The 11,514-nt window shown below is 31.6% G+C and overlaps 3 protein-coding genes across 4 annotated transcripts; all 3 read left to right on the forward strand.

The window, feature by feature from the left end:
• Positions 1-439: 439 nt before the first annotated feature.
• Positions 440-2,933, forward strand: LOC137818151 (16 kDa phloem protein 2-like). The gene is made up of 5 exons (XM_068621403.1): positions 440-771; positions 1,384-1,449; positions 1,543-1,669; positions 2,268-2,382; positions 2,653-2,933. The coding sequence occupies exons 1-5, from the start codon at positions 705-707 to the stop codon at positions 2,719-2,721; spliced, it is 444 nt and encodes a 147-aa protein (XP_068477504.1). The 5' UTR covers positions 440-704; the 3' UTR covers positions 2,722-2,933.
• A 4,107-nt stretch (positions 2,934-7,040) lies between these two features.
• LOC137818703 (uncharacterized) lies at positions 7,041-11,514 on the forward strand. Of its 2 annotated transcripts, none has more exons than XM_068622271.1 (6): positions 7,041-7,355; positions 7,820-7,979; positions 8,302-8,489; positions 8,849-8,972; positions 9,295-9,425; positions 9,692-11,514. In XM_068622271.1, the coding sequence occupies exons 1-6, from the start codon at positions 7,113-7,115 to the stop codon at positions 9,821-9,823; spliced, it is 978 nt and encodes a 325-aa protein (XP_068478372.1). In that variant the 5' UTR covers positions 7,041-7,112; the 3' UTR covers positions 9,824-11,514. The 2 variants fall into 2 exon arrangements, 1 of the variants encoding a protein (XP_068478372.1); XR_011082125.1 differs by having other exon boundaries at positions 7,066-7,355; positions 8,302-8,574; positions 9,692-10,376.
• Positions 10,430-11,514, forward strand: LOC137818704 (NAD(P)H-quinone oxidoreductase subunit S, chloroplastic). Its single transcript, XM_068622272.1, has one exon. It carries the CDS (start codon positions 10,693-10,695, stop codon positions 11,410-11,412), a length of 720 nt encoding a protein of 239 aa, XP_068478373.1. The 5' UTR covers positions 10,430-10,692; the 3' UTR covers positions 11,413-11,514.

Below are 11,514 nucleotides of genomic sequence, written 5' to 3' on the forward strand. Positions count from 1 at the left end.
TTTTTGCATATATTTTTTTTTTTTTCACTACAAAATTTACTTCAACCACTAAGATTCATCACCAGCCACAACAAACAACAACTACCACCACCATTTAAAAATAAAGAAAACACCACATGTTCTACTGTACTCATAAGAATATTGATAAAATTAAAAAAATCATAAAATTTTTGTTGAAATTAAAAAAAAAATATGAAAGTGGAAGAAGAATTTGTCATAAAGTTGGTTTAGTTTAGAAGTTATAGGTTATATATTTACTCGTGATAGATGAATTCCATTCCTCCCATAACATTATTAATAGTTACATTAACAACTAATAAAAAATGATTATAATAAAAAAAACTTATTGGAGCAAATTGAATATCTTTTATTATTTTGTTAGTTTCTAAGAAAAAAAATAATGACATTTATATTAAGATTAATGGGGAGAGTTTATTCCAAATCATGTAATAATTTGTTGGGTAACCGTTTGTTTAACGTCAACCTTTTGAAATGAAAGAAAGTCGTTAAAGGAGAGAAACGTGTTGAGGAAAAAGTTGGATCCACCCAAAATCCATCTCCAATTGGCAATATACTGGTTCAGGCATCTTCTGGTACACTCATTTGCACCATTTTTTCACCTTTATTAAGACTTCAAAGGAGAAGCATCTTGAGTCATATAGAATTTGTGAAGTGTTGTGTGTGTCCAAACTTCACTTTCAAAGATGCCTCGTGGAACGCTTGAAGTTATTTTGATCAGCGCCAAAGGCATCGATGACAATGATTTTCTCTGTAAGCAAACACTCTGAGCTCTATGCTCAGCTGCTCATAACAAAAATCACACACTGTTTGTGGCAATGATTTCCTCTTCATAGATTTCATGAATTATGAAACTGGGGATCAGAAAGTTTGGTTTTTGACTTTTAGTTGCATCAAAATTCTCTGATTTTATGATGGTTTGGTTTAGATCTTTGTTGTTTTGAATCTCTGTTATTTGGAGATTAAACTACAAAAAGGGTTTGATCTTGATATGTTCTGTTTGGATCCGGCTTCTCTAAAGTCAACAAATCACTTTAGAGGGTAAAGTAAGTAACTTTAGCTGTTGATGAGAAAATCAATGTTCAGTGTTACTTCTATATGCATAATTAGGTATGAATGTGTTTGAATGTCAACAATTGACTTTCTCATCAACTTTTGTGATTTCTTTATTTTCATTCACTTTAGAAGAAACAAACTTGTTTGGTTCATATAGCTGTGTTAATTGAGTCTATCTTATATTCAAATCAAAGATGGGAATCATATCACTTGACCTTTTTCTTTGATCTGGTTTTTGGGTATTAACAATTTATATTGGTCAAAAGATAGAACGTTCTCTAACTGCTTGATTCTGTTCTCAATGAGCAGCCAGCATAGATCCTTATGTGATTCTCACATACAGGACACAGGAGCACAAGAGCACTGTGCAAAAAGGTGCATCTCTGGCCAACTTAACTCAACATTTGCTAATTTATGTACCCTTTTATGTCTGGTGGCTTGAATTGATTAGTGTGCTATGAATACCAGATTCTGGATCCAAACCTCAATGGAATGAGAACTTTCTTTTCACTGTCTCTGACAGTACTTCTGAACTTAATCTAAAGATCATGGATAAAGACAACTTTACTCAAGATGATTTTCTTGGCGAGGCAACGTGAGTTAAATTCTCCTTTAACTTCTACATTTTTCTTACCTTACCAGTGAAACTTCACTGGAGATAGGACTGGATTCAATGGAGACTCTAGTATTAGACTAAACATATTGTATCTTTGACTAAACATATTAATAGAACAAAACTTTGACTAAACATATTGTATCTTTCACCATCAAGTAAATGTTCTTTCTAGTATTAGATAAGCTCTATCTATCATCACTTTTCCATAGAATTTAAGAAAAGATTCACATAACACCATTTGATAGAAGAAGAACCAGAAGGTAAAGATATTAGAAACTTGATCATAGTTGTATGTAATGTAATATGGCGTAAAGGGAAATGTCAGGTAGCACTTTTATCAATTGAAATTTATTACAGATCACAAAACTTAGTGGATATGTTACTCATGATTTTGTAATTTTTAATAAACTTTAACCAACAAAGTTTTGCTACATATCTTTGGCCTAAATTCTGCATTTCTGGTGGACTAACAAATGTTAAAAAATTTCTTCCTAATTGTCTCTGATGAAAAAGGGTAGGAGCATTTTCACTTTTTTCATACTGATATATGCATTCATTTTCTATCTGCATTCTGCAGCATTGATTTAGGTCCACTGTTTGAAGCTGGTAGCCTTCCAGAAACTGTTCACAAGGTTGTGAAGGACGAAGAATATTGTGGAGAGATTAAGGTGGCTCTCACTTTCACTGCTGAGGTAGTGCTGGAATCTTTTTTCCTATTATTTTTCTTCATGCTTTGATGCCTCACTTTCTTTCTATTCAGATAATACATACCATTATAAATAACAGTTTAACAATCATGACAATATAAAACATTACAAATGACTCCAAAGATATTTATTATGTACTGTAAAAGTCATGAGACTTATATATACATGGTGATTTTTTAGTTGATGAGATTGTTGTAACATAATATTTTGTCTTCATGACTAAGTAAATAATGTAGCATTGACTTCTGGTTGCAGAGAAACGAGGAATATAGTGTAGAGGATGACAACTATGGTGGATGGAAAGAATCAAATGAGGAATTCTAGAGTGAAAAAAGTGTTTACATACATTTTGGAAATTTCAGTTATTGTGTTTTCTGGTGTGAAGATCCAATAGTGCTCTGCTATTTGCTTAGTTTCCTCCCTTTGGATACAAAAATACATTTTGGTTGACATTTTCTTTTATGCAGATAACATTTGAACAGCAGTGTTATTATTATTATTGTTATTATTATTTATTAAGGGGTTCGTTTACTAAATCTGAATTTTTTATGAAATCTATTTTTTGAACTGATATCTGACTCCATTAAAACTCAGAAAAATGAGACAGGACAAGATCAACTTGATTTATTGACATATTATATTAATTTTAATATAATATATAATTAATTATAGAAAAAAAAACATCAAAACGAATATTTTATACTATATTTTAACGTCAATAATATTAATATAAATATAATATTATGTTAAACAAAACATAAATTGTATTATTAATACATAATTATTTAAAAAGCTGCTACACTTCTAATAAGAACAGGACATTGAACCAGATTTGGAAGAAGCCAGTGAGTGCATAATCTGAATTCATCCTAGAATTTGTCCAAAGTATGGTAAGTCCTGCCACTACCCGAAAGAAATAAAATAATCCACCCAGTTAATTATAATTACCTTGAAATTTGCTTTGAGAATTTCATAATTTTTAATATATTTAAATATATAAAATTTGAATCAATTTAATTTTAAATTGTTTCTTTTCTAAGAGATTTGAATAAAATATTTTAATTACTACAAAACAAAAAAAATAAAAATCAAATAATTATTAATAATTCAAAATTATTAAAATTAATGATTTTTTTGTCAATTGATTTATTTTATTTTTCATTAAAATTTGTCAAGATTTTTTTAATTGATACTTAGAAAATTTTCTCTCAATCTTTTAATTGAGATCTTTGTCAATTATGTTTTGTAATTATTTAGCTAATATGTTACTTTTATAATATTGTTATTTTTTTCAACTTTTTAATTAAATTTGATAGAAAAAAAAGTTGTCACTTATACATTAATAAACAAATTCTAGTTAAAAATTTGAAAAAATTATTAACAAATAATAATTTGGTGCCAATAATAAAAAAGTTACGATAAAAAAATGACCATTGAAAAATGTAATTTAAATCTAGAAAAATAGTACATTGACGGAGAAAAGTGTGACTAACATTAAACAACATATTACAAAATAAATATTTCTGACAATTTAAATAAAAACAACTCATCAAAATACAATATTTTTTTTTTATAAAAACTTTCATGTTAGACATCAATACAATATTTTTTTTATAAAAACTTTCATGTTAGGCATCATTATGCAACTTGACATCTTAATTAGGCTGACATATCAAGTAACAACAATCATCTCCCAATCACATGAAAAAAATATTATTAACAAAAAAAAAATACAAAAAAAATATAGATTAGACTAAAACTCATATGTTAACAAAAAACGATATGTAGGTAGACTATACCTAATCATAAAGAATTCTAAGAACAAACTAGATGAAAACCAACTTATTATACCAATGAAATAATTCTCTATGAATAAATTTTAAATTAACTAACTTATCAACACACACATTCTCTTCATGAAGAATATGAGTAATCCTAAATCTTAGTTTCTCACAATAATTAAGACAAATATTTCATCGATTACGAATCATCCACGAAACATTAGTCCTAACAGTAAATGTAGCACAATCCAATGCAGAATCTACATTTAAGCCATACATTAATATGCCTCATCTTTTGAGCTTCCTCCATAACATGTATAACTCTATAAAACTCAACAACCATAGCAGTCTAAACTTCAAGAAACGCAGATAAAACACCAATAAACTCTCTCATACTCCCACAAAAAATACCTCCACAATTAGTAAAACTACGATATTCCCTAACAGCCTCATCAGTGTTAATTTTAACTCAGCCTGGTGAATGGAACTCCCATCTAACCGGAAGATGACGAAGAACTTTACCCGGACGAGTATCAATACCAAAAAACTTAATCACGTTCAAATCCAAGATATCATTCTTCATTGAAGCTTTAGACGAATTTTCCACTAGACAAGTTAAATCTTTATTTACCAAAATAGCCCTAGAAACATCAATCTTATCCTGAAGTCTAGCATAATTTCTCATACGCCATATTATCTAAATAGAAAAAGTTATCACAACAAGATTGATCAATTTAACCAAAGGACTACCATCACTCTTAATAAAAGAAAGAAGATCATCCTTATTAGAGAAATGAGAAGTAAGAAAAATATGTCGAACCTAACTCCAAATATGCAAAACATTAGAACATTCAAAAAAAAAATGTTGAATAGATTCCTCATGCTTTTCACAAAGCGTATACATAGAACATATATGCAAACCTTTATTTTGAATATGCTGATATGTAGGAAGTTGTTCATGAAATTTTTTTCAGAGTACTAAAGTTTTGGAAGGCGAAATATATGAAGACCAAATGAATTTACCCCAACCATAGGGAACTCCGGGTTCTAAGAAAAAAGTCCTAGTTGATTTAAGAGTGAAACGATCAAACTCATCTAAAATCCAATTAGAAATATCTTGTTCCTCCCTAACCATCATATGATTAAAAAAATGAGACATCTACTATAAAGACAAGGAAATATTCCAATCACAACCAGTCCAAAATTGAGAAACTGTATCCGGAATGTTAGCACCATTAGATAACCTTGCAATATATGCTAAAGAAGTAGTAGAACATCATTTATCATTCCAGAAATTAATAAAGGTGCATGTACCAATAGTTCAAGAAGTATGGTCAAGAATAGTGTCATAAAACTGCTTAATTTCAAGTCAAATAAATGAGGATCTATAAATCATTCCAAGCTTATATTTTGATTTAAGAACTTTAGCTTTCAGGAGAAAAGACCAAGGTTTGTTGCTATAAGCAAAGTTCCAAGCAAGTTTAAGAAGATATGCGTTATTTTCATGATGAAGGTTAATAATCTTCAAACCTTCATTCTCAAGAGGAAAACAAATCTTAGCCCAATTAACTGTAACTATACCTTTTTTCAGAATATAACTCGTCCAAATAAAATTTCTATATCACTGCTCAACTTGCTTAAGGGAAACAGACCATTTATACATATTAAAGCTATAAGATAGAAATCTAGTAATTACCGTATTAACCAACTAAATCCGATCCATCATGCTAAGAGATTTTCTTTTTCAAGATGCTAGCTTCAATTTGATTTTATCAGTCAAAGGTTGAAGAAATCGACACTTTGAAACACCAACAAAAATAGACACTCCTAAATAAATTAAAAGGTAAATAACCATAATTACAATATCAAAATACAATATTTTGATTTTAGTGAAACTTACTATAATCAAAATTTAAAATTATATTAAATTTCTTATAAAAATAATTATTTTCATAAAATTTTATATCCAAATACATTATTAATCTCTAAATAATAGAAGCATGCGATTATGAAAATTTCATGTTCATCATGTGAAAGACTCTTCAAATAAATTAAGCCAGATGCAAAAGATAGACTTGATCAAAGTTGTCTGTTGTTCATGGTTATAAAAAATTGGTATTAGTATCATATTTCACATGATAGATAATAGCATATTGAATCCTTTGGAAAGTTACAAGATTTTAAATAATTCACAATACCTAAAATAGATTCATAATGACTTTTATTTTATTTTAACATTTATTTGAAATAGTATAAAAAATAGTTTATTTTCTTTTTTTTAAGCTGCATTTAATCTAGTTATAATAAACAAAATATAAATCACTATACACATATGATAAATATTTTAATACATCCAATAGTCTCACGATATCTAATAATCCTAAGTTTAAGAGTTCGAAACTAAGAATTTATAACAATAAAGTGATTGTTTTTATAAATTTTCTTCTATGTCTATTATAGCATTTATTATCATTAAAAGGATTTATTATAAAACTACATTAGTTAAACGCCAAGAGTTTATAACAACCAAGTGATTTTTTTAATAAATTTTCTTCTATGTCTATTATAGTATTTATTATCATTAAAATGATCTATTATAAAATAATATTAGTTAAACCATTGAGGAAGATTAATCCTGAACTCAAAGGAATTTTGATATGGAAAATATTATTAAACGATCTATTATCATAAAAAGTATTTTTTAGCTTTTTTATAATTATTATTATATTATGAGTCTGGGTGAAAAGTATAGATGTTTATCAAAGAATTTAAAAGAGAGAATTTGTATTGACTTCGTCAGCATTTTTCAATTGAAAATAATTAAGGAATTTATATATTAAGTAAAAATTAAACTAAAAAATTTCCAAGAAATTTTGCCATGCAATATAGAACAGATAACTCAAAGCAAGTGAAGAGACAGAGAAACACAAAAAGATGGAAAAGGTGAAGGTTTTGGTGGTGGGAGGAACAGGGTACTTGGGTCAGCATCTGCTACAAGCCTATGCTCATGCCATTCCCAATGCCAATGGAAATTCTTTTGCTTTCGATCTCGCTTTCACCCACCACTCCTCTCCTCCTCCTCGCCCTCTCTTGGATGCCATTCCTTCCTCCATTTATTTCCAAGTAGATTTGAAAACTGGCGTTGGATTTGAAGCCATTTCCAACACTTTTGGCCAGGTTCTGTTCTCACCCTCTTGACTTGCACTTGGTTATGTTAATGTTCTTGTTTTTAATTTCAATTGGGTGAGGAAAAAACATGATTTTGATTAATGGGTCATTTTGTGAACTTCCTTTTTGGATTAAAGTTTGCGCCTTTTTTTAATATGTTTTTGGTTTATTGCTTCAAGTTAAACTTGGTATCGTTGTTTGGTGATTTTGTGGAGCCTCAAACTGGAAATTGTTTGGTTTGAGTTTCATACGAGATGTCCTTCTCTTCCTCTATCGACTCGCTGAATTACTCCAATGTCGAACAAAATTGAGCCTTTCATCCATTGATGTATCTTAAGGGTATAGCCTTATCCGAACAGAAAATCATTAGAAGAAAACATGAGGATAAAGGATCACATGTTAGCATTTCCTTGTGAATAAAACAATAGTGATCTGTTTCATTGTTGACAATTCTGTTTGTTTATTAATGGCAGCCTGATGTGGTTGTCAATTGTGCTGCCATCTCAGTTCCTCGTGCATGTGAAATTGATCCTGCTACCGCACATGCTATTAACGTGCCATCATCTCTTGTCCAATGGTTGCGAAGCTTTGAAAAGAGAACTACTCTTCTCATTCATCTTTCCACAGATCAAGGTAACGCAATCGTACCTTGATAAATGAAGGTGAAGGAATGGGCATTATGAAAAAGGAAAATATTTTTATAACCTTTTGGAGCCCGTACTCACTTCCCTCTTTCTAATGTTTGTCATTCTTAACTAAAATCTAACATTATCATCGTTGAAATTAGAATATTTTTTGTTTATCCCTTATCCTGTTTTAGCAATACTAAGGGATGAATCATGTTTGGGGTAAAAAAAATTCTTTCTTCATTTATATGTTGTGTTTATTATTCATATCCATGTCTATTTACACTTTGACTTTTAGCATAATTGTAATTTTTGTTTCTTCTCATCAGTTTATGAAGGGGAGAAGTCCTTTTACAAGGAGGATGACATTGCTGTTCCAGTAAATGTTTATGGAAAAACTAAAGTGGCAGCAGAGCAGTTCATTTCAGAAAATTTTCCAAACTTTGCAATTTTGAGAAGCAGTATCATCTATGGGCCACAAACAATCTCGCCAGTTCCCAAATCTCTCCCTATTCAGGTGCTTGTGTAATGTATGTAAATTGTATCATAGACTTCATTGGAAAATCAATGCTTCAAGCATTTAGGTCGATCAAACTCTAGAGGTGGGTGATTTGTGAATTTTGCTTCTTATTGCATGATGGACATGGCATTTATTTCTTATAAGATGGTGGTAGTGCTGTGCTCACCATTTTTCAAACTGCAGTATGAAAAAAAATCATTTTCTCTTCTTTGAATGTGAAAACCTCACAATACTTTTTGTTTATTAAGTCCGTCCACTGGTACCAGTATTTTCAGAAGAATATTACAGTGCAGTAGATTTATCCTCATCTATGTGTGTTCTGTTCTCATTTCTAAAATACTATCTAATTGTTTCAGTGGATTGATGGTACCCTTGCTAAAGGAGAAGAAGTTCAGTTCTTTCATGATGAATTCCGCTGTCCAATTTATGTTAAGGATCTTGTAGCTATCATACTAGCTTTAACTAGCCAATGGATTTCAGGTATAGGGCTTTTACTACCTAAGCTCATGTAGATATATGGTATGCTGATTTCCATTAACTCGTTTTTAAGGTTGCAAAATTATCTATGAAATTGTTTCTATTCTAAAACTGTATATCAACAATGTATGAATTTTCCTTTTGTATAAATATGGCCTTACATAACAATTGTCCCCTCTTGTTCATTAATTATAATTTCATTTGGCTGTTCCACACCTTTTCATTTTAGTTCCCATCTGATACTTTCTTGTATTGTTTGAATAACTTTAAGCTTCAGTATCCCATATTTGCTTTTATGAATTCAACTTTCTGATTCTTGTAACAGAGGGCAAGCAAATGCAATTGTTACTTAATGTTGGTGGAGCTGATAGGGTTTCACGTGTTCAAATGGCTGAGGCTGTTGCACAATTTAGAGGGTATAATACATCCTTAATCAAACCAGTGTCTGCCTCTTCGGTACGTGTTGTGCTCCAATTTATCACAATTTTGTGATATTCAATTAGTAACTGTCTTTCTTTTGTTTATCTGCATTATCTCTGTATACAAAATTAACCTCTAATGCTTCTCCTCAATAAAAACCATTCGAGATTCTGTTTCTTGCATGCCTTAGCTATCAAAGTTTTTTATCACCTTTTGATGGCAATTTCTTAGCCTGATTTAGTTTATTTTCTTCTTTCCCAGACCGTGTTTTATTGGCATGTACTTTTTGTCTTATGTTGCAGGTTGATCGAGGTGTGAAGTCCCCAGCTGACATATCTATGGATATCTCTAGATTGGTTCAAACCCTAAAAATTCATCCTGTTTCATTTAAAGATGGCGTGAGATCAACATTTGCAACCGAAGCTAGGCAATGAGGCAACAAAGATGTTAAACAAGGCTTCCTTGTTAGCATTTGAGTCTTTTTTCCTCCCATTAAGACTGAAATGTGTTCTCAAAAACATTAATCTCTTCCCATATTTGGATTGTTGTAAAATAAATATAGATAAAATCTTGAAAAGGTCCAGTGAAGCCGATTTGTTGGACCTAAAGGGGATTAGAGAAAGGGCAAGTTGCAACCCAAGTCACAAAAACCATCACCAACTGTCATTCACCCATTTCCTCAGACTCCCACAAGTTGGTTTTGACTTTCCATCCCTGTCATTCTCCCAATCATTTTCAAGATACACATTAGTCAGTATAATAACATAATGAACATTTTTATGTATGTTCAGTGATGGGAGAAATATTCGTGTCATCACTATAGGAATTGCCTTCTGATTGCAGGTGGTGTGTTTGTATTCGTTATCCCACTTTCTGATGCAATGAAGGTGAAAGAAAGAAAATGTTGTGATGTTCAACTGGTTTTGAAGTGGAAAAACAAACACTCCAACTATATGAAAGCACCGTGTTAATCCATTTGGCTTGAAACTTTTGACTTGATTAATTTATGCTGATCTTCAATAGTTGTAAACCATACGTTTGGACTTCAAAAAAATAAAAAAAAATCTAAGAAAAGAGGTACACAGAAGTTGGCTCTACGGTTGCATACACGAGTTTGGCCTAATAAAATAAATTGTGGTCAGAATTAAACGGCAGGAAGCAGCTTCTTCTGATGGTCATTATTCATTAAAAACAAAAAGGATAGGGCTATCCAAGAACCTTTGTGGTTAGCATTATTCCAGGATTCTATTCCTTACAAACATCAATCAGTTCCACTTCTCTCACCAATGCTGCAAAACCGTTAATGATGTCTTCTTTTATTGCTCTTCATGGCCTGCATGGCTCTCTTCTTAAATCACAGTTCCTAGGTCAAGATAACCTCACTCATCTTTACCCTCGCAAAAAGGCTTACAACATTCACACTAAACCAGTAACAACACAACCATGTGCTAAATTTGACCTGGTGCAAATCTTGGGAGGAAGAGGACTATGTAATGGAGAAGAAGGCCTTCAGCAAGAGCTAAAGAAGCAAGTCGGTGCTGATGAGAAGACACCATCATCAACAGCAAGTGAGAAGGAACAAGAGGAGAACTCAGCAACACAGGCCTTGGCAAGTGTTGCTGCGGAAGATGGTTTTGACAAGGAACTGATGGGGTTGACTGGGGGGTTTCCAGGGGGTGAGACGGGGTTGAAAAAGTTCATTCAGGAAAACCCTCCTCCAAAACCAGTTCAAGGGAGCAAAAGTGTGAAACTGGCACTGTCAGAGAAGCCAAAACCACCAGAACTGCCTCTGTTGTTGCCAGGGATGATTGCCATTGTAAAGAACCCAAATAACCCTTTTTACATGTACTGTGGGATTGTGCAAAGAATCACAGATGGGAAGGCAGGGGTTCTCTTTGAAGGAGGGAACTGGGACAAGTTGATCACGTTCAGATTGGAAGAACTTGAGCGCAGAGAAAAAGGCCCTCCAATGAAGAACCCCAAGTCTGCTGTTCTTGAACCGTTTCTAGAAAAGAAATCATAGTTCAGCACTTTGTTTTCAACTTGCCAATGATGTTCACTTCTGTGTCATATATGTATGTATCTGCCTTTCTGACAAATAAAGCACAGCTGATGATTGCTCTTA

Source organism: Phaseolus vulgaris, chromosome 10 (assembly GCF_000499845.2).
Source record: "Phaseolus vulgaris cultivar G19833 chromosome 10, P. vulgaris v2.0, whole genome shotgun sequence".
NCBI classification, from domain to species: Eukaryota; Viridiplantae; Streptophyta; class Magnoliopsida; order Fabales; family Fabaceae; genus Phaseolus; species Phaseolus vulgaris.

What these genes read in the sequence shown, in the direction of transcription:
- LOC137818151 (XM_068621403.1), top strand. Translation starts at nt 705, where the DNA reads ATGCCTCGTGGAACGCTTGAAGTTATTTTGATCAGCGCCAAAGGCATC. An exon ending in CAAGAGCACTGTGCAAAAAG is followed by an intron (nt 1,450 to 1,542) that starts GTGCATCTCTGG and finishes TATGAATACCAG; the next exon opens with ATTCTGGATCCAAACCTCAA. An exon ending in CTCTCACTTTCACTGCTGAG is followed by an intron (nt 2,383 to 2,652) that starts GTAGTGCTGGAA and finishes TTCTGGTTGCAG; the next exon opens with AGAAACGAGGAATATAGTGT.
- LOC137818703 (XM_068622271.1), top strand. Translation starts at nt 7,113, where the DNA reads ATGGAAAAGGTGAAGGTTTTGGTGGTGGGAGGAACAGGGTACTTGGGT. An exon ending in TTTCCAACACTTTTGGCCAG is followed by an intron (nt 7,356 to 7,819) that starts GTTCTGTTCTCA and finishes TATTAATGGCAG; the next exon opens with CCTGATGTGGTTGTCAATTG. An exon ending in TCATCTTTCCACAGATCAAG is followed by an intron (nt 7,980 to 8,301) that starts GTAACGCAATCG and finishes TCTTCTCATCAG; the next exon opens with TTTATGAAGGGGAGAAGTCC.
- LOC137818704 (XM_068622272.1), top strand. Translation starts at nt 10,693, where the DNA reads ATGATGTCTTCTTTTATTGCTCTTCATGGCCTGCATGGCTCTCTTCTT.